Genomic DNA, 22,294 nt, shown 5'->3' on the forward strand with positions numbered 1-22,294 from the left:
TAGCGAGCGAGCGCAAGTGTATGCGCCCAATGGTGTATTTGAATGCCAACGTTAGAGAGTTAGTCAAACTGTGTGCGTTGTATATGTGTATATTTGTGGCCGCACATATCAACAGCAACGCGAGCTTGATATGAGTTTGTGTGTTTTCCATTTCTTTTGCATGAAATCGCCCGCTCGCTTGCTCTCTTGTCATTTCATTGCAATAATGTGTGCGGTTCCTCATTGGAGCTATATTACTTCTCGGTATATTTCCACTTGGGTCCCCCAAAATGTTGCGAATGAAACATCGAATTTATGCATTATATTCAAGAAGAGCAACGAAAAAAACACACTACACACTCCACGCCATCGACAAAATCGACTTACGGAAAAATCGCCAAATATGTTTTCATTTCAAGTTGAGAGTGTGAGCCAACGATTGATAAATTTTTCGATGGCGATATGAAACGCCGTCGTCGTCGTCGTCGTCGTCGTTCCATTTTGGCTCTTATTTAATCGGCGAATTGATAAACGGGCCTCTCTCTCGCTCACTCGCTTTTTTTATGTGTCTCTCGAGGCGTCGCGCAATATTCGGTTCTATACGGACGTGGATTGACGAATTTAAATCGATCTCATTTCTTATTTTCGCACTCTTTTAACGGTTTCTTTTTTTTCGCAACGCTGTTCGTCTCGTGTATCGAACTCAATGAATGACGACGTTTTTTTTTTTTGCACGGTACATTGCACAAAAATGTGACTCGATATGCATTCGTCGTCTGTTTCTCTTGTTGTTTCTTTCATTGAAGAGTCTTTTTTGGCATGAAAGAGTTATAATTTTGGTCTGAATCAAAGAAGAGAGAGAGAGATAGAAACGAAGACAGAGACAGGAGGAAAAAGAGAGAGAAACAGAGATGGAGACAGAGTAAGAGAATGAAAGAAAGAAAGAGACATAGAGAGACATACATAGAAAGAGATAGACGCACAAAAAGAGAGAAAAAACAACCATCATCCTGAATTGAAAGAGAAGAAGAAATTAAAGGAAACGGTTCTTGCCGGGCTGAGCCTGACATTTTGAGGCCGTCCAATGGATGCTATTGAAAAATCGCAACAAAATCGGACGACAACGAGTGAGACAGAGTCTATTGAGACAAAAGCGAAAGACAGACAGCTAGACCGAGATAGATCAATGTCGACCAATTGAAATGACACAATTCTCGTTGGATTCGCTTTCGATCTCATTCAAACATGGTCATCTGAATATATGTATCTGTGTATGGATGAGGTTTTTTTTTTCGCTTTGCTATTCATTTTTATAGTTATTTACATTTTGTGCAAATGGGTTTGAAATGACAAGCAAAGTGATACATACACACCATATTTATATCTCTTCATATTCGATGTTATGTCGTTCAATAAACCAGAAACAATCTCTCTCTCTCTCTCTCTCTCTCTGAATTAAGAGAATGTATTTTATTTTCCTTCATCTTCATTTACTTAAAAAAATATATATTATTGCTGCCACTTATAAAAATATATATTATTGCCGGCTGAACAATGCCCCTGTACATACACGTATATACTTTACATATATTCTGGAGCTCTGTGCTTACTTTGTTTTTATCTTGTTCTTTTTTCTTTGTTTCATTGTCGTACATTTTATACTGGCTCCTAATTGGTTCACGTATTCAACCGCAGTGTTGTTGAACAGTGCTCGCGCGATAAGGTGTTGTTCGGTGAGTGTGTGTTTGCTAGCTTGCTGTTTTTAATCCAACATTCATTTTTTTGTGAAGGTTACAAACTCATGAAAATAACAATGATTTTTTTCGCCTCTCTTTCATCATCATCATCATAGTTTTCAGCAACAACAAAAGAGCGATATTTATTTCTCTCTCTCTCTCTCTCTCTCTCTCTTTCCCTGCGCTCTGTTCCCCCGTGCCGTTAAACTTGTTGTGACTTTTAGAAAGTGTTACCATTTCTGGACTATATCGACTTTTTGAATGGATTTCTGATCGCTGGTTTCAATCGATCGGCTGAATAATGCCAGGGCATTTTTATCAAAGCCGATCATTTGAATGCATCAAGGATGCGCTTGCATTTCTGTTGAATGGAAATGTTCTGTTCCTCTCGATGTCACAAAATCGATTGAAGCAATTATCAACGGAAAACACTTGCCGATAACAAGCGAACAAAACAAAAAACGAACGAACGCAGAGCAACTATTCACGATCATTGTTAATTAGATGTAGTCGTGCCTACTCATTAATAATGAACGGCAAAACATTTTGTTAAATAAACACAAAACCAGATAGAACCTAAGTAATTGAGTGTGTGTGTGTGTGTGTGTGTGTGTGCTGTTGTTGTTTTTTTTTATCTTCCAAAAACTTCTTCTTCTCATCAATATCATCATCAAGCATATTAAGAGTCGGGGAAAATGAGCGTGAGCGCTGAGCGCACATGCCACTGTAAATAACAAATGAATAAAGCAATGGCGAACGTACGAAACGAACGAATGAACAGAAAAAAAAAATTGACATTGGCATTATTATCATTATTACTTTTGTTGTGTGTATGATTGCTGTTTTCTGGTCGTTAGTATTGTGAGTGTGTGTGTGTTACCGTTGTGTGTGCTTTTTCTTCTCTTCTCTTTGTTGCCGTGTCGTCTCTCGCTCACACACTAAAGCGAGTAGAGCAGCGACAAAACAGTCTTTTTTGCTTTTTTTGCATTTTTGCCGTTGTGGCTCGTTGTGTGTGTGTGTATGTGTCTGTTTTTTTTCCCTTCTGTTCCCATCTTGTTAAATATGTTCAGCCAATTTGTCTACTTGCGCGCACAACTATAATTGTTGCTATTGCTGGATGGTGGTACTGCCACCGACGACGACGCTGCCGCTGACGCCGCCGCCGAGGCAATCGAGACGGAGATGAAGCTGGAAGAAGCGATTGTTTACATACTTCCCTCCCTCATGACCACGCCACCGAGCGATTTGTTTTTGTTTTCACCTACCAACTAGACGCGCATCTAATTTTTCAAATCTCGCGATCATTTGTAATAAATTTTGCTGCAGCAAATTCAAGGACTCGACGAAGCGCGCGATTTATTGAATTTACCGCGTTTCGCTCGCTAACGGCCTTGACCGGTCTATGCTGTGTTCGAATTCGAATTCTCAGCTTCATTTTGTCCTTGACCATTTTCATCTCGCATCCAATACTTTTGAGTGCGGCAAACCGTTAGGAAATCCATTTCCACTTATGATCTTGCGCTCTCTCTCGGTCTCTCTCACTCACTCCGTGTGATGGTGTTTGCTTTTTTCATCTTTACATCATATTTCTTTTTTTATTTTCCATAATTTCTGACTTGTTTCCATTGTACACACAATACAGAACAAAACACAGAAGGAAAGAAAAATAATAAAAAAAACGGTTCGCACGATAGCCACACGACGTTCAGTAAGTAATCACTAAATGACCTTTTCATGGAACATTAAATTAATAACAATTATTTTCATTGGTTTTTATTCATTTTTTTTGTTCTGTTGTTTGCTGCTGCTGCTGCTGTTGTGTGTTATTGTTGCTTTTTATTTGCAAGCGAATCAGTTTTGGAATTGCAGGTTCTGAGCAGCGCTCATTCTCCGCACCGGCCAACCACTTGTGACTCAACGTAATTCACTTACGCAAACAATCGATTGAACTGCCGCGTGTGCGGTTTTTGTTTAAGTTAAGTTTTTTCTCACGAAAGCGCTAGCTCGTTTTTGTTCTGTTTCTTGTTTTTTTGTTTTGCTTTTCTTCACCAGAACAAATAGATCGGAGGCTGCTGCATGGCTTTAACCAAACACACTTACGTACACAAGTTCGAAGAAGAAACACAACGTGCAACGAATGCAACGGTAATTTTCGTTTTGGTTGCGTTTTTTTTTCGTCGTCGCCGCCGCTTTCGCAAAAGTTTTGCTACAATAAAACCGGAAAAGAAAAACGAAACATCGACATTGTTGATGATGAATTTGATTTGAAAGTCACTTGCGTTGCACGGGACCTTCAGAGGATTTTGACTCGAGCGTTAAAGTAAACAATTGTGTTTCTGGCTTGCTGTTGCTCTTTTTCCGTTTCTAGTTTCGTTTTGTGCAGAACAAAACGCTGAACTAGTCAGGGATTTACACGTGTTTGAACGCTGGTCACGTGACCACTGTGAACCTTATCTCAACTTTAGAAAAAAATACTGTCAAGATAAAACTTTCCGCACATTTTTTTATTTCCATGAGCATCAGGCAATATCAGCCCAGATGAATACGTCGCTCGTTTAGCAACAATGAAACATTTGTTATCGATTTCGATTCGATCAATACAAGTCGAGACATTTGCATAATACACAATACGTTGTGCCAATAACACAAGACGCAAATTCGAGAAGAAGAAACATGATTTTTTTTCCATTGAATGGAGTAATTTGAAATTGACAGACATTGTCTTTCATCGAATAAAAACGGAAAACGTCACAAAGAACGAGAGCCATTAGGAAAAAGCGAAGTTTATTCTAAGTTTGGGTTTTCTTCCCATCGCCGAAAGAAAAAAAGACAAATATTCGATTCAAGTGAAATGATTGACGCTGTTCCAAACTGACACTGGTTTGTGTCAGTCGCATGTACATTGTATTACGCGTACGCATTTGCACTCGACCGAAAGAACCGATTGTGGCTTGAAAAAAAAAAGAAACCAACCGAAAAACCGTTTTTAATCTCACACGCACAATACGCGCACGCACGCAGCTCAGAACCAGAAATTATCACAAGCCGTATGTCACACGCCCGAAATGACAAGCCAAATTCTTGAGCATTTTTTTTTTAGCGTGTGTGTCTGTTGCAGTGGTTGTTGTTGCTGTTTGGTCGACAGTTAAGCAAAATGAAGCCACAAACTTAGCGGTAGTTGCGGAAGTAGGACAGATTATAGTGCAAATGAAATGAAATGAAATTAAAAGAAAATCTCACTCGAAATGGAAATGAATATGTCGACACACACACGGCCCCACCATTTCACTTTCCTTCTTAATTGGTGCGAATATTGGCAGAGATAAGAAATGATTGTTTTGCAAGATTTCTCAAGCTATGGCTTGATTTAGAACCGTTTTTTTTTCGGTTCAAAATGCAGCAAGCATATCACAATAACCACAATCTTCATCCCATGAAATCCGCCTCTTATCGCTACTCCCAAAATAAAATATCCGACTATTTTTCTTACACGAAGAAAAAAAAGTGCTTTAACCGATAAATTTTTGAATTTGTAATGAAGTGGGAAGAGTATGGAATATGTTATTAATAAACATTCTCATGTGGAAACAATTACAGTTGACTCGAACTGTGCGATAGTAAACTAAACACATGTGTTTGCCTACAAATTTGATGAATATTCCTGCTCACATATCAATTACCATATTCCTTTTGTTAACCAACCATTTTTTTTATTAGCTGTCACATTTTGGAATTGTTTTTTCTCCATTCCGGAAAATACCGAGACGCTATTGAATTCGATTGAATGCAGTTGCTTTCAAACAAAAGCAGTAGCCATGAGCTTCTGCTACCAAACAATATTCGATTTAATACATTTCGTCAACATAAACGAGGGACACTCGATATATTTTGTAGACTGTTCACAGTCGAAGATCTTCGAACTTCTATGGAAATAAGCCATTTCTTCTTGAAGTGCATCAATACAAATTGCAATTGCAATTGAAAGAAAAAAAAAAAAAGATTGTCAATTTAACGCATGGTCAGTATTTTATGATTTTCTCTATGATATGAGACAATTTGACGAAGAAAGACTGTAACTCCGTCAAATTGTTTCATCGTTTCCAAGCTCGTTTCATTTGAAAAGAATGAACCCCATAACCATATGACAGTCAATTTGCCCTTCAGCCTATTCGATACTCTCTCCTCTCTTCTCTTCTATTAAATTTCACATCGCTCCAGTTTCAAGGCAAAAAATTGTTCAAGCGTTCAAACAAGACGTAAAAATGCATTTCAAAGCAACGAGAAATTGGTCGATCTCGTTTGAATGAAACAAGAAGTGTTTGAACGAAATGTTTTGTGATCGGGGCCGGTATTCTACGACTTTCCGACAAAATCGTTCGGAATTATTTTTTTCGTACATAAGACGGTATTGGAGTGAAAGAGAGAGAGATTCCACTATTTTTCAGTGTTCCACCGGAATTATTTCTCACACATTCCACTCTTCCTTGAGTTATCGGAATAATTCCGGTGGAACGCTGAAAAATAGTGGAATCTCTCTCTTTCACTCCAATACGGTCTTATGTACGAAAAAAATAATTCCGAACGATTTTGTCGGAAAGTCGTAGAATACCGGCACGGGGCTGGAATTCTAAGAATTCCACCAAAATCGTTCGGAATTATTTTTTTCGTACATAAGACCATATTGGAGTGAAAGAGAGAGATTTCACTATTTTTCTGCACGCCACCGGAATTATTCCGATAACTCAAGGAAGAGTGGATTGTGTGAGAAATAATTCCGGTGGAGTGCAGAAGTATAGTGGAATCTCTCTCTTTCACTCCAATATGGTCTTATGTACGGAAAAAATAATTCCGAACGATTTTGGTGGAATGACTTAGAATTCCAGCCCGGTATTCCGTTCGAAAGGGAAGCGAGAATTGGTTTTCATCCGATAATTTCTGCATTTATTATGCATTTCAAATTGAATTTATTGATAGGGATTGAAAATCGATGCTTTTTTTGGGGAAAATGACTGTATGAATGTCTTAAGAGCATTGATTTCTCAGTCAAAGTCGAAATTTCTACCTTTCGTTTTTTGGGAGAACAAGAACAAACTTTGTCACCTCGTGAATGCAAGAAGGTGCCTTTTGTTCTAGGCCGTATGCAAGAAAAAAGAGGATTCATTCTGTTGCTTCTCATCTGGCCTAAAGAAAATTCATCGATGAAAAATGATTGAAAATAGAAAGGTCGTGTGTTCCGCTAAATCAATGAACTCTGAACGATGTTGACGAAGTCTTGTCAGTGTAATATTGTTGTTTTTCTAGTCTTCATTTGATCGAGAGAGAGGGAGAGAGAGAGGGAGAGAGAGAGGGAGAGAGAGAGGGAGAGAGAGAGGGAGAGAGATTTGAAGCAGGTTTGGTATGTTGGTCGTCTCAATGTTCAATCTTTCTTTGTCAATTTGTGGTGCGTATGTGTACGTATGTACGAGAGTGAATGTGAGTGTGTGTGTGTGTGTGTGTGTCGAATTTTAATCTTAATAATTTTCGAATAAATGGAAGAAAAAAAATTCGGTGGCGCAGCAAAAACGAAATGGGAACGATTGAAAACTAATTAAGTGAGCGGGCAGCAATTGGTGAATTTTTTTTATCCACTGTGGTTGGCCATTTACCGCAGTGAATTAGTTTTATCGCTGCAGTAATTCGGCGCACTTCATTTGGAATGATAAAAAAAAGCGAGAAAAAAAGTAATAGTTAAGCAGCATATTGAAATTGTTATCTTATTATAAATGTGTCTCAATGCCGACCGCAACAGGCAAAAGCAAAGCCGAAGAAAACCAACAGCCGAGCCAAAAGCTATGACAAAGGCGATTTACACGATTGACTTTTACACCTAGTTTCCAAAGCCGAAGCGAACGAGAGAGCGAGAAACTTTGACACACGTTTACCATCTGGTTTTTTTTTTTTCGAAATGCATGGATACCAATAGCATTGGTGTGTTGTTTCTTGTTTTGTTTTTGGATTTGAGCCCCGTTTTCGCTTTGGCCGTCTAAAACATTGCCATATTCAATGCAACAAATTGATATTAAAAGCAAGCCAACCGGTTTTCTTTTTCGTTCGCTCTCGGCGGCCACTTAAATTGCTATCAGGCTTTATTTTAATGAATATTCAGCGCTTTTTTTTTTCGTCTGTGCATGTGGTGTATATGTGGTGTATTTCAAGAGATAAAAGAATCAAAATGCCCACCAACAACAACAACAACAAATTAACTATGCTTCATTATGAATTGTTCACGTCGTGCAAACTTCTTTCGAATGTTTGGTTTTGCGAGGGAGAATGAGAGAACAGAATATGTCATTAGAATTGCATGCAAAGTCCCATCGACGTTGTCTTTCACCAACGAAAAAGAAACAACTACTGCATTGGAAATCAGTCGATAAAATTTATTTTGCTTTTGTTTCCCCATTTTTTGATGTCTTTGTGTATGTTGTGTGTGTTTTCAATCGTCGTTGACTTCGTCGTTAAACAACTCGTCATTGTCAACATGTGCGACCAGCTGGTTCGACTACTTCAATTTTCCCATGCCCAATTGTGTGTCCTATTCACTTCTTTGAAGCGATTCGAAAACTATTTTCGATTTACAATTTATTAATCAAAGTGTAAAAGAGAAAGAGCGAAATGGAGAAATGAAAGAGACAATGACGTAGAAAAAGGGCCACGGCGCTCAAACATGTTATTTGTGATGAAGAAAAAGAAGACAACAAAACCGAAAATCATATTTTATTTATTCATTTCATATTTCATGCAAGCATTTTGTTCTTGTGGGTTTTCCTCCATTTCGATTCGGCACGAGAGAGAGAGAGAGAGAGAGAGAGAGAGAGAGGCTCAATGAGCTCGTCGCAAATTTGGAATGTGTGGCAAAAGTTTTTCATGATGCATGTAAAATGCATTATCACACTTTTGAAAGACATGACATGAAGTGCATACAGTACTAAGAGCACACACACACCATGTGCCATAACCATTTAAACTTTTCTTTCTCTTTCTCTCTCGCTCTTTCCCTTGCTCTTTCTCAATGCACGGCATTTCGGAGTCAATCAAATGAACGAGCCATTTTCTATTGACATGACCGAATACACATAATGAAACGGTTGAAAGATATATGTGATGTACATTTAATTTCCATTTTACCGTTGCGTGCAGATATTGAGATTGTCTCGGATTGTCGTCGTTTCCATTTCGATTCGTTTCATACGTAAAATGTCATGAATATCATAATCGGATCGGTTGTTTAGTGTCTTACGACGTCGTCATCACCGCCGTAGGTTGGTCGTTTAGCAAAGTATAAGCGGTGATAAGAGACAGATACTGAAAGTTGAAAACATGGGCAAAATGGAATGCAAACTTCGACCTATAACCGGATACATATGACCGAAGAAAGACTAACAACTTTGTCACAATGATTGCATTGTGTCCATGTTTTTGTGTCTATCTGTGTACGTGTGTAACACACTTTCGGTCTCGTTTTGCCCGAATACTCTTTCATTTCGAACGACAAATACTATTATCTTTTTCGGACTCTGAAAATTTCGGAATTGATCAAATAGCCGGGATAATAATTGAAATATTTCAATAAAAGATTTGAAATTTCAGTTCGAAAATCTCTCAATGCCGGATAGAATGCTTCACGATTTATCACGAAAATTGAAAACGTTCGTGAACCGAGTGCTAATGATCCGAAATCAAATGTGTGAGAAAGTTTTCGGTTGCATTTGAGCGGAATGCAAAGTGAAAATCCCCGTCTCAAAGTCGTATCGATTAACTCGGCCCATCATTAACTTTTCGACACATTCTTTGTGCTGTGCTCCGTCGCGACACCTTTTTATTCCAATCGCCACTCAATTGAGTTTGTTTTTCCATCGGCTTTGCCTTTTTAATTACATTTTTCGGTTTTCAATCGCCCAAATGGACACAGCAGACATTTTTCATCGTCGGACTCTTGAAGAAGTGAAACAAAATTAAAAGAAGATGGAAATGAAATACTCGATGTGTCGATTGAAAGCGATGGTTATACCGAAGACGAAACCGATGAATGAACGAAGCAATAATCTAGGCGCACAATGTTTACTTTCGCTCTAGCATTTTGCACAAAAGTTTCACGGTAAAAATTAGAATGTTTTGAGTGAGCGAGAGGAAGAAGGCCACGAGCGCGATAGGGTCGGGAAGCAGAAGAGAGAAAGAGAGTACTGAAACGAAACAGCAAGAAAAAAACATACACTTAATTGAGGTACTTGGTGATGTAACATCCACAAACAATCGATCGAATGTGTTTCTCTCTCCTTCTCTCTCATTCGTTCGGATTTTTGTCTCATTTCCGCTCGTTTGCTCGTGTGTGCGCGTTTTTTCTTCTCTCAATCGAATTCCTGTGTGCCTCTCTTTCATTCTCTTTCTCTCGGTTTTTGTTGTATGCCATGCCTTTCGCCATGCGTATTTTACCATCAAATTAGTAGATATTCTAATGAAGTGGGGCATAAATAAATAATCCAACAGCAATTTAAACTTGTTTGTGTGTCGTATGTTGTTTTCATCCATTAAGAAATATCCGAAGTGAAAAAAGGCATTGATGGCATATATGCATTACTCCACTCTACTCGCGCGCACACACACACACACACACATAGGCTGAACACTATCTCTTTCAGTTCGAGTTTTTTTTTTCTTCTTCTTCATCACATTTCTCTTTCGCTCGTGCAATTTTCCATCGATCACCATGCCACATCGCTTCGTCGCCCGTCAATAATGTTTGACAAGGCAAAATCTCATTTAACGTCCAAAAAGAGATGGGATGAGCGAGTGAGAACGAGCGAGCAAGAAAAAAAAAGAGAAAAAGCGAGAGCGAAAGAGAGAAACATGGATGAGATAGAGAAGCGGAAAATTTAGGAATATCATATCAAACACGAGGGAGTCAGCTGCTGAATAATTACACGGCAATTGTTTTTGTGCTTTTGCTTAGGCGTTGGAATTCATAATGACCCGTAGAACAAATCGAATATGTCGCTCAAAACTGTGTGTGTGTGTGTGTGTGTGTGTTGTGTATGTGTCACCAAACAAAGGATAGCATTGATAATGGGTATGATAATTGTCAAAAGATCTGCATAAATGATCCCACCAATCACCACGGCAAATTCATTGTCGAGATTTCTGCGGCGATATGGTTGTCTGCGAAAAGCGGGAACTAAAATGCTTCACTTGCGACAGAGACAATGCAAATGTGTGTGTTGATAACAATAAACGAATTCAAAACCCACATACACTTAGGTCGAGAGAAAAATAGAACTGGAATGAAAACATGAACTGAATGAATCAATATATGTCACAAGTGGGTTGTTATCAAAAATTATTCAGCTATTGGAAATGATATGTTGTCGCCAGTTCTGCTCATAAATACTTAATGATTGAAACATGTGACCGAAAATAGCAATGGACTTTTTTTTTTGCTTGGTTACTCTTCAATTTCTTTCCGTGTCAGAAACAATTGTCAATTTGCATTTATTGCTGACAGCCATATCCATGCATTGAACCCTTTTCATGAACACAAATTTGCTCTTTTCAGTTTTTCGACTCAAAACCGATAACACGTTCGAAACCCATTTTTTGAAACCATATTTCCGAAAGTGTTTTCGAGCTGTTTTTGAGGTGGTGGTGTTGGTGGCTATGGAAAACACTTCCCGAAATTGCCGTGCATTGCAAGTGTTTCACAAACCGAAATCGGAAGCTTCGATCTAGAACGGTTTGCTAAAACACAACCACACAAACACCGACTGAAAGCTATCGATAAACACACGCGAGAGCGGAACAGAATAACGAGCATGCATCCCATAAAGCGAGAGAGATCGAGATAGAGCGGGCGTGAATGAAGAGACATTGTGTGCATTTCGCAATGAAAGCCCAGCAACGACATTTCAAATGCAAAGTGTAGCATTATCATTTGTCATATTTTGTAAAATAGAAACCAGCACACAAACCGATGCAAACACACACCGAGCTTGTCTGTACATTGTGTCCAGATTGTAAGCTGGCTCGGCCATACAAAATGTCAAGTGTGATTTTTGGATGCGATAAAAATGGGTGGCCGCCATTGCCGCCATCGCTGCTCTGCTGCTGTGCTTAGTTTCAATGTTCGAATGTTAATCGAAATGGCGAGAGAGATTGAGTGTTTGGTTGCGCCACCAAAAAACCCAAATGACATTCAAATTGATTGTTTTTTTTTTCTCTCGATTGGATGGTGTTTGTTTTGGAGTTTTTAGGCCCGACGTACTACAGCACATCCTAATGTAAAATCGAGCGAACAATATTTTTTTTCGCATTTGATTAATCTTATTTTATTGTAGCTGTTTTTGCCCAATTTCAACCTCTCAAATGATGATGGAATTAGCCGAATTTCCATCAAAGTCAAGAGCGAAAGAGCGAGCAAGAGAGGGAGAGGGACAGAGGGAGTTCGACAGCAAAACAGAGGCCAAGCATTTTCTGTGTGTTCGCTCGTTGAGCCAAACCGAGAAACAGGCAGAATTCAATCGAATTTGACATATTTAATCATAATCAACCATATATGTGTGTAGACCATACACTGTCATGGTACTACCTGAGATAGCATCAACATATGCAAACAATAAAATCCAACAAAAGATTGTGGAAACAATAAAATACGAACGAAAACTGATGAACGAGCGAACAAATAAATGCGATAGAGAGAAAAGAGTTCGCGGCCTAAATATTTGATCAACAAGAGTGATCGTCGTAACTACATAAGCACACACGGCCACGCATACACATGTCCACGTTACGCACATATCGAAATCAAGACAGTTGTACGACGAAGAGGAAAAATGTGTGCATGTTGGTCCGTCATTGTCGTCAACGATGGTTTGCCACATGTTGTGGCGTATGTGTGTGTGTGTGTGTGTGTGTGTGTGTGTGTGTGTGGATCACTCGAACTCTATTTGCACTTTCTTCTCTCACTCTCTTGGCTAGAAAATTGAAGCGACACGCACAACCGGTCGTTTCTTCGTGTGAATTACGCTCAATTCAAACCGCACACACAATATCAGTTATACATGACGCTCACTCATTCACTCACTCGTTCACTCACTCGCTCGCTTTTACTCGCCCAGGGGAGCCGTTGACTTTACGAGTAAACAACATCTCTCATTTGCACATTGCACGTAATTTCGTCTCTTATTTCTAAGTTATACACAACACTCCGCGAAATAATAAAAAAAAACGGTGCATATGCAATTATATTATTTGCTGGCTTTATTTCAGTCGCGCGCACCGTTGTTCGCTTGTTTCTGTTCATTTTTTTTTCTACATCTCTTTTCTTTATTGCCAGTCTTTTTTTCTTTCAAATCAATGGTTGTGTACGGTGGCAACCGAAAATTAGCATGTGGAATCGGTGACAGGTAAATGATTATTATAAAACGAATGAAATGCAAAAATTTTAAAATATAAGGCGTTTTCCATGCCATATTTGATTGGCATTTTGTATCCCTCCCATTTGCATATGGTATGATATGGGATTATGCAAGAAAAGGAATGCATTTCACAATGAATATATGGTTCCATGACGATACAAACATTACGGAATTGGTGATCAGCTGAAGTCGATCGAATACGGACCAAAAGTGGAATTGATTCAGGAATTTCGGAAATGGTTCTCGCCCAGTCGAATTGAATGAAAGCAACAAAATAATCATTCCTCTGAATGAAACACTAATCATCGTTTGTAGTGCGAATAAAATTAATTTTTGACACTTTTTCCAAACGCCAAACGAATAGAACAAATTGCTTCGAGTGTGTGTGCGTGGCACTGTCAAATTCGAAACGTGAAACGATCGTCGCCGATATTGGTATTTATAGGAGTGCACCGCGCGCTAACACAAATACGATCCTGTAGTACTGGTTTTTGTGATTCTGTTGCTGTTGCTGTTATTGTGCACAACACGCAATCGCATTCATATTCAGACATGACACACTGGCATAAATCGAAACATACTCAAATCCAATTGCATCCAAATGAAAGTATACAAAATCACAACAATGGATGCCATCATCTTCTGTTCTGTTCGATATGTTTTAGGGTAAAAACGTCTGAAGTGTCAAGAGTCAAGCAGATGGGGAAAAAGCCGTCATTGTTGGGTTAAGAATGGGGATTCTATGGACCATATCGGACTTTTGTATGATTGAATTAGCATCAATTTGTTTGTTCTTCTTAAATCGACAGAAAAAAAGTCGACAATAGATCGACAGAAAAAAGAGAACCAAACGATCGTTTGTATTATAATCTCGAGAATGTTTCCTAGGAAATAGTTAAAAGCTCTTGAACAGCCAATCAATCGAATATTTATTAATAATAATAGGTGAGCGAAAAAAAAACAGCAACAGCGACACATTCTACCAAACGACCTTTGGTGATGGTTTTCCTTGTATTGCGTGTGTGTGTGTTTGATTGTGTGTATTCGGTTCTTTTCTGTCACAATGTCTGGTGACTGTGATCGGTTTTCTCTTTCTGTGTGTAAGTGTGCTCGTTATCTTTTGAACGACTGTTGAATGTGGTAAAGTGATTGTTGCTGTGTGTGCAGCATGAATCGCACACGGCGCCGTCATCGTCGTTGCCGTCGTACACATAATTTTCTGCGGACTTTTTTTCGTTCGCTTCTCTACATTTGCATCACAAAAAAGACAACAGACTAGTAAAGACGAATAATAATAATATTGCCGTCCGAATGCCAATGTGATTCGATAAAGTAATCAGAAATGGATGTGTACTATGTTGTCTCTATCTCGCTTGGTGTGTGTCTTTCGTTTGCATGCAAAGTGAACGAATGTTGCGCTCGCACACACATCCAGCAATCGGTGTGTGTGTGTGTGTGTGTGCGTTTTAGTGAAAAATTAACTTGTTCGACTGGTCGATTCACGTAACTTGATTTTTTTTATTGTTCATTTTTATTTCAATTTGTTGTTGTTGAAGTGTGGCTGTTTTTTTTTCTTCTTCTCCGCTCGTTCGTTCGTTCGTTTGTAGTGAGTGCACTCGAATATAATGAATTATGTGTGGCAGGGGCAACTCTCAGCCAAAGTAGAATATTACTTTTTTTCGTTCGCTTGTCTTGCTCGCTCGCTCACTTCGCTACGGCACTTTTCGGTGTGTTGCGCCAATGCAATCCAATCAGTGTGGCAATACACAGTCTGCTTTAGCAAAATCTGTGTGCTACAATGTGTGTGAAGTTTTTTGCTGCAAATTGGCTGAAAGCTTTCGTTTGGCTTGCGCCTTCTACTCTCGAAATAAGCGAGAGAGAATGAAAAAGCAACAACAACGGCGAGCAACAAAACTGCATACGTATCGGCTTGGTGCATGAACACGCCACTATTGGACACAATATTTCTTCTTTTATTTCTCTCTCTCTCTCTCTCTCTCTCTCTCTCTCTCTCTCTCTCTCTCTCGTTAAACCGATGTGTATTGTAGAAAGTTTTTTCTTTGTCCAATTCATTTGGTTCAGCTCATATAACTGGTTATTCAAAAATGTCAAACGGAATGAGAGAAGAGAAGAAAAAAAAATACCACCAACACCAATTTGAACACGAAAAATGAGCAGTAACCAACAACAACATCGCCGCCGCCGCCATCGTCCGTCGCCACGAGCCAGAGTTAGAGCGAGAGCGCTCAATCTAGCAACGACGTCGAATGACGGCAACGGTGACGGCGTCGTCGTCAGCATTCACTTGGAATCAGGGGGCCTTGTTCGCTATCTCCATCTTACTCTCCCATTCAATGTGGTCGCCGACTTATATTATGGGCTGATATACGGTTAGCATATCATATGCTGCATATGTGTGAATATGTGGCATGATTATTTTCGGAACTGGTGACTTGATTCGGGATCCAAAAAATCCCGACCGAAACATATTTACCCAGCAACGCACCGAAAATGTGCAAAAATGCCAACGATTGGCTGATCGAGCAAGAGCGAGAGAGAGAGAAAGAAAAAGAGAGAGAGAGAGCCCAATGCCGAAGCGATATAAAAGTAGAAAGAAGGAAGGAACCCAAAGCGAGATAGAAATAGAAAGAGGAAGAGAGAGAGAGAGCGAGAATGGGAAAGTGAGACGGCAAACAGATTCATAGGTGTTTAGCCAGTGGAAGAAATCGACATTCCTGCGTTGAAATCATATGTTGAAATTACACATATCGAGGATTGCGATCGCTCTCAAACACTTACGAATTTCATACATCAAACGGATTGTGAAAGGAATATGATGGAAAAAACCGAAAAAAAAACTACGCAATGCTTTATCAGTTATTATCGGTTTTGGCTTGAAAATGCTACCCCTTCTCTCATGCATGCTATGTTTCGGTCGAATAGTGTGCGCATTGCTCACACTTCTCTGGCTCGAAACCAATTCGGCCTTTGTTACACTCTCGATATATGCGCACCATAGAGTGCCAAGAATGTAAGCGCATTCAAGAATGCAGGCGTCATGGAACTCGCAATTCGCCTCACACACACACACTCACTCACCGCTTAGAATGAGAATGAGAATGCAACTAGATCTAATTGCGGATGACTTGACGGCACAACAATTCCATGCCCATGCCCATGCCCATGCCATTCACTATCAATCTCACAAAACAAAACATATCATTACACACTGGCTTCGCATCCACAATGCAAAATGCACGAATGTTGTTTCATTTTTTTTTTAATTTGACAACGAAAATGAACACAAAAAAAACTGTTTAAAAACTTGTCTTTTGTGATGCAGAAAATAGGGAACAAAATTATTTGTTTAATAAACCAGAGAGTTTGAACAAAAGAGTACAAACTCTTCAGTCAAACAAATATGTTTTGAATATAAAACAAAAAATCTCAATCTCTCAAAAAGTGGCAGCCATTATCAGTGCGTTTGAACGAATGGAAAAAGAAGAAGCAGCAGCAACGAACGAAAAATTGTGCCGCTAGCGGAATATATCGATAATTAAGTTTACCCCACATTCAGCCTTATTGTACAACAACAACAGAAGCAGCAGCAGCAGCACCAACAACAAAAATGGCTCTCTAATTGATGGATTTGTCTTTTGTGTATATATCTTGGGCACATTCACCGAAGGCGCGCTCGCGCATACTCGCCACGGCCTCACAAATGCATCACGCCAAGTAATTCAGTTACTCATTGGAAGTCATAAAAATTAGCCACTAAACCGATAAAAAATAATGTATATATATATAAATAATATCCATTTGTGGGCTTTTTTCTTCTCGCCTTATTTTTATACGTACATATTTTGTTGTTGCTGTTTGTTTGTTCGTGTCTTAAATGTTATTGTTGTTATTTGCTTCTCCAATTTATCGCTTTGAATTCGTACAATTCGTTGCATGTTTGTGTCGATCAATCTCTCACATTCTCTCTCGGAGTGTGTGTGTGTGTGTGTGTGTGCGAGCGAGCTAGTGTGTGTGAGTGAATGAAAAACCAACACTGGAACTATGAATCTTAAATGAGCATGAGAAAAGTACACCAACAACAGCCACAAATGCAAAGAGAACGTCGTTCTCGTCGACGACAACGAACAATTTAAAATCGGTAGGTAAACGACAATCATATGTTGTGCCTGAAGCAACACACAACCGCGTATGTGTATATAAATGTTGACGTTTTTTTTCTTCTCTTCTGTGATTCTGTGTGTATTTCGTATTCACTGTCCTTCAATCACCAATGCATACACTCACTCGTTGGCTCGTTCAAAAGCACACATATATCAGAAATTCATCGAGCGGCGGTGAGCACAAACTAACGCAATTCACTCGTTATAAAATCGGGCCGTATAGCTGACGACTATGTTGTCTGTGTAGCTGCGCTCCGTATTTCCGTTTCATTTGCTCACATTCAGCCAAGTCAGCGTGTAAACTGATTTTGTTTCTCAATCTTTCTCGTTGCTTCGAATTAAAAATGTTGTTGGTGGTTTTTTTCTCTCGTTCGTTTCGAGACTATGTATGCGCTCACGGATTAAGTTGGCAGAAGTAGTATAAATGATAAACGCTTTATTTCGCTATTTTATTGGTGCAGCTCATAATTTTTCGTTACTTTTTTTTTTCTTCTGCGGTCGTTTCATCTTCTTTATTTTGGACAATAAACTGAGCAGCTCAGATTGTTTAAAGACTCTTGATCTTGATTCCGCCAGAAAAAAAAATTTCTTGGTTTTTTTTTCGCGCTGCTCCAAAGATAATCACTCAAAAATATACGATGGAATTATAAAATGTGGAAAGAAACAAGTTTTCAATGTAGATTCGTTGTCAATGTAATTAATCAGAAACGTCAACGAAGCGAGCGGCAGGCCAACATTGGCGCAAACACCGTTCGGTTTAGCAACCAAACACATATGTTATGCAGTCACTTCGATTCTCATGCCATTTTTTATTTTTGTTTTCACGCCATTCGAAATGCGAGACATTTTCGAGGACTTGATTTTTATACGCGGAAAAACCAATTGCAATCGCATTAAGATTCGAACGATCCAGAATGGGTTTGCAATGGAAAACTTTCCATGGACATTTCAAGAGTAATTGTTTCGTTCACATTTTTTATTTTTGTTAATATCCATATTTTTGAGATCCGTGAGATGAAAAACTGTTATCCAAACAGTCTCGATTTATTGGCAAAATTGGACAAAAATGAGAGCCACGAAATTTTTTTTAAGACAGCTGTAGAAAAAGTGTTCACAAATCAAGTGCAAATGCTGAAGAAATGTGCAAGAAATTGAATTATTGGCAATGAGAAGTTCTGATTTTGACAACTTTTCTGTAACGCACAAAAAAAAGGAGAACATTTGATGATTGAAGCAAATCAAAAGAAATGTTCGGCAAAATGTGAAAAAGTCAAGGCTGAACAAAAGCGAATTGCGATGATTCTTGTTGTGACACACTTTCTACCATTTACACAATAAATAAAAATGAAAAAAAAATCGTCATGTTTGGAATTCCATGTCGAAAAATGGCAAGGAACACCAACAGCTATCAATTTAATTGGTGTGTTCGCCGGGGATGCTTGTCGGTCTTGTCATTTGTCAGCTATCACATTTTCGGCCAACACTGGCCCGACTGAAACATGAAACAAGCACAACATTGTCTCGGCATTACTAACACCACGACCATGTTGTTGTTGAGTGGTTGCGTTGACCGAGATTCACCGCCATGGAATGGGGTTAGTTTGGCCGACAGCCGAGCATTGTTTGTATGTGTTTTTCTCAGACGTTATATGAAACGAATTATGCAAGAGTCCATATAATATAAAAAGCAATAGAATTTAATTGGAGTCTGAATTTGGGCCACGCACAAAATACACACGCTGAATTATGCGATCACATAAATCAATTAGGATTGTGTGTTGGGCATTAACCCAGAAAAGCCCAAACAGTTAAACCTAAAGCCGTGAAATCGATTTTTGGCATTGCCAAATATTTGCATTTCAACCAAACATTCTTTTTTCACTCTATAACCTCTAAAAACAGAATTTCACAAGAGGAAGTAATTGTTTCTTACGATGACATTTATATGCTTGTGCATAATTCAGATGAAGAACTATGTTGTGTGATAAGAAATCGACTCAGTACCGAAAAATAAAACCAAAAGAGAAATAAAATAATTGTGAGTGTGTGTGTACTTACTTGATTTTTCTGGTATTCCTCGATTGCACGATACGCTGAGTCAGTCAATTTCACAAAAATTAATTCCTTATTTTCGTTGCTCAGGCAACTCTGTGACAGTCCGTACGAAATGCCCGTACAGAGAGCGGCCATTTTGCCGAAACTAACAAACGATTAAATTTTATTACAAAAAAGAATTTGCTGATGCTATTTTAACACTCGAAGAAGAAAAATAAAACGCGAAAAGATGAAACGCACACAGCAGCAGCCGGAGAGGTGCGCGCGTATGGTGTAACTGCACCGCCGTGGGTTGTTCGGCGTTTCACTTCTTCCGGTGTTGATATTATTCTTTTTTGTGTACTCAATTTACAAAATTTATGCTGCCGTATTTTTTCTTGTAACCAAATCAATTTTTCTTCTTCTTCTTCTTCTTCTTATTCTTCAAATTGTTTTGCTCTCTTCCAATTAGAACTGAATTAAGTGAATTGTGTGAAAACTTCTCTTTGTTTTCTTTTGTATATCAAAAAACAACTTTCTTCTTCTGCTTCTTCTCGTTGAAATGCGATTTATAAAAAAAAAGAACAAAAATTTCGTCGTCAACACACATACACACTGTGATCGGCGAGATATAGCGTCAATGGTTTTGTCGCGGTAATTTTTCTCCTCCCGAAAAAGGAGCCGGGGATTTAAAAAAAACGTCGTTTTCCTTCTTCGACCCACCGTTTTTCGATTTTATTTTACTTTTTTCTTAACTTTTTTTTCCTTCTTATGATTTTTTTTTTCTTTTTATTTCTTTAAACTTTTCTTTTCGTTAAAAAAAAAAACTGATTCTTCTTTATATCTTTTGTAACCTTTATTTTCTCTTTTCACGCACTCTCACAGAAAAAAAAAAAAATATTCACCAGAATTCGTAGGTTGGCGACGGTGGCAAGAGTTTGCACGGTTGGCTGAGGGTAGATAGAGTGGAGGGATGATCTATCTACCGTAAGTATCTACCCGTTTTCGTGTGGCGCGATTCGACCCTACCCGTTTGTTTTTGTGTTTGCGTTTTTCTTGTTTGTTTGTTCGCTGTCGAAAATGGTTTGCTTTTCCGGAACGGGAGGAATTCACCTGGCGGCGCACCGTCTCTTCCTCTCTCTCTCTCTCACACACACTGCTTGCCCAACCAATGTTATTTACGAATTGTTGTTGTTGTTCTTTCTTGATGATTCTTTTTTTCGCTCGTTCGAAGGTGAGATGTGATGAGGTGTTGTTCTCTTTTTGTATTTATTGAAAAACTTCAAATGCTTCTCGTTTTGTCTCTCTTGTAATTATTCTGCAATTTTTCTTGTAAATGTTCAAACTCTCAACCAAAATAAGAATGATTTGTGCATGTGTTTTGTTGTTGTTGGGTAGTTGAAGGTAGTTTTCAAATTGGTTTGGTTGTTGTTGTTGTTTTTGCTGCTCGTTTTCTTTTCTTTATTATATTGGTATTGTTATTACTTTTTGTTTTTCGTTTAAAATATGTGTTTTGTTTTGTTTTTTTTTGTCAGTTTTCAGTCAAACTACATGGGGAAGAAAGAGAAGAGAAGAAAATTTTTGCTGTTGTAGTTAATAGATTAAAAATGCTTTTTGTTTCAATATTTTTTACACAGTTGTTGCAATGGAAAATAAACAAAAGTCGACAATTTTGACAACATCTACGTCCGACAGACGTACAAAATTTCAAACTGAAAAGAGACACACAACCACACCACGAATCCAACACACAACGAGAAAGAATCGAGATTTATTTGTTTTTGTCACTTCGTTTTTTTTTTCTTTCTTGTTTTGCTCTCAATATCAACCGTATTGTTCCTTTGGCTAATCTAATTTAATTTTCACTTATAAAATGTACACATACGCTTCTTTTTTTCTGTTCATTCGTCTTTCTTTTTTTCTATATATTAATTAGGTAACAGTAACTGTAATTAATATAACGCTCTTTGTTGCTAGAGATAAGCGAAATGAGCGCGGGCGCGCTTTAGCGCACGTTTGTTCGCGATCGTACTCGTACACTTACACACACGGTGTGTGTGTGTGTGTGAGATAGTTAGACAGAGAAAACCAAAAATCGAGAGAAAGAGAGGAAGACAGCGCGAAAAAAAGCCACGCGTAAGCCACTTCAGCCACTTCTATTATCTGCTTGTCATTATTACACTGTTGATTTTGTGTAGAACTGAAACGAACCGAAAAAAAAATACAACGAATTCGATCACATATGACGTCACACAGTCACTAACTAGGCACATTTATTTCGAAGAATTTGTCGCTTGTGTGTTTCTCTCAATCGTTTCTTCTCTGGTTAAACACCTTGTTTCGACTCTGGTGTTCAAGCAACAACAATATTGGCAAATGGAATTTTTGGAAATGAACGTCACACACGCGCACTCGCGCACACACAAAACAGTCTATTTGAGATACCGAAACGTCACATTCGATCGTAATTGATCGCAAACTGATGGATTGGCACAGAATTAGCGAATCGAAGAAAAAAGTTTGTGAAGAATTTTGTTGTTACTTCTGGTTTCGGATTTGGTGGCGGTGGCGGCGGCGGCGGCAGTGCACTGGTAGTGGCAACAACGTTGTGACAGGGACAACAGAAATGCAACACATTCAATCGCACACCCGATCACCATTCACTGCGTATCGCTCTCAATCTCTCTCACACACTTTTAATTCATAGAGCAGAAAATTGTATCATCGAAGGATTTCAATCCGCATTGCCATTTTTCACACTTAAATAATCATAACCACATTTGTACATTTTGCATGGTGTGCTTGCGTGTGAAATCGAGATAGAATGAGAGAGATAGAGATAGAGCGAGAGAGTGAAAGGAAGAGCGAGAGCAAGTTAGCGCGAGAACGAGCACAAGAAAGACAGTTGCGATGCTTTAAA

General features: G+C 38.7%; 1 protein-coding gene across 9 annotated transcripts in view; it reads right to left on the reverse strand.

Annotated features, from left to right (window-relative positions):
• LOC129576054 (RNA polymerase II elongation factor Ell) overlaps window positions 1-22,294 on the reverse strand; it is a 75,964-nt gene that overhangs the window by 39,597 nt on the left and 14,073 nt on the right. For 6 of the 9 annotated variants that reach the window (XM_055460505.1, XM_055460506.1, XM_055460509.1 and 3 more), the window contains one exon: window positions 19,399-20,921. In XM_055460505.1, coding sequence (XP_055316480.1) covers window positions 19,399-19,530 — 132 coding nt within the window. In that variant the 5' untranslated portion in view covers window positions 19,531-20,921. The remainder of the gene's footprint in view (window positions 1-19,398; window positions 20,922-22,294) is intronic. The other 3 variants (XM_055460507.1, XM_055460510.1, XM_055460508.1) reach the window with 1 other exon arrangement.

Source organism: Sitodiplosis mosellana, unplaced genomic scaffold, assembly GCF_009176505.1.
Source record: "Sitodiplosis mosellana isolate CC-2019 unplaced genomic scaffold, AAFC_SMos_1.0 Smas_scaffold_6170, whole genome shotgun sequence".
NCBI classification, from domain to species: Eukaryota; Metazoa; Arthropoda; class Insecta; order Diptera; family Cecidomyiidae; genus Sitodiplosis; species Sitodiplosis mosellana.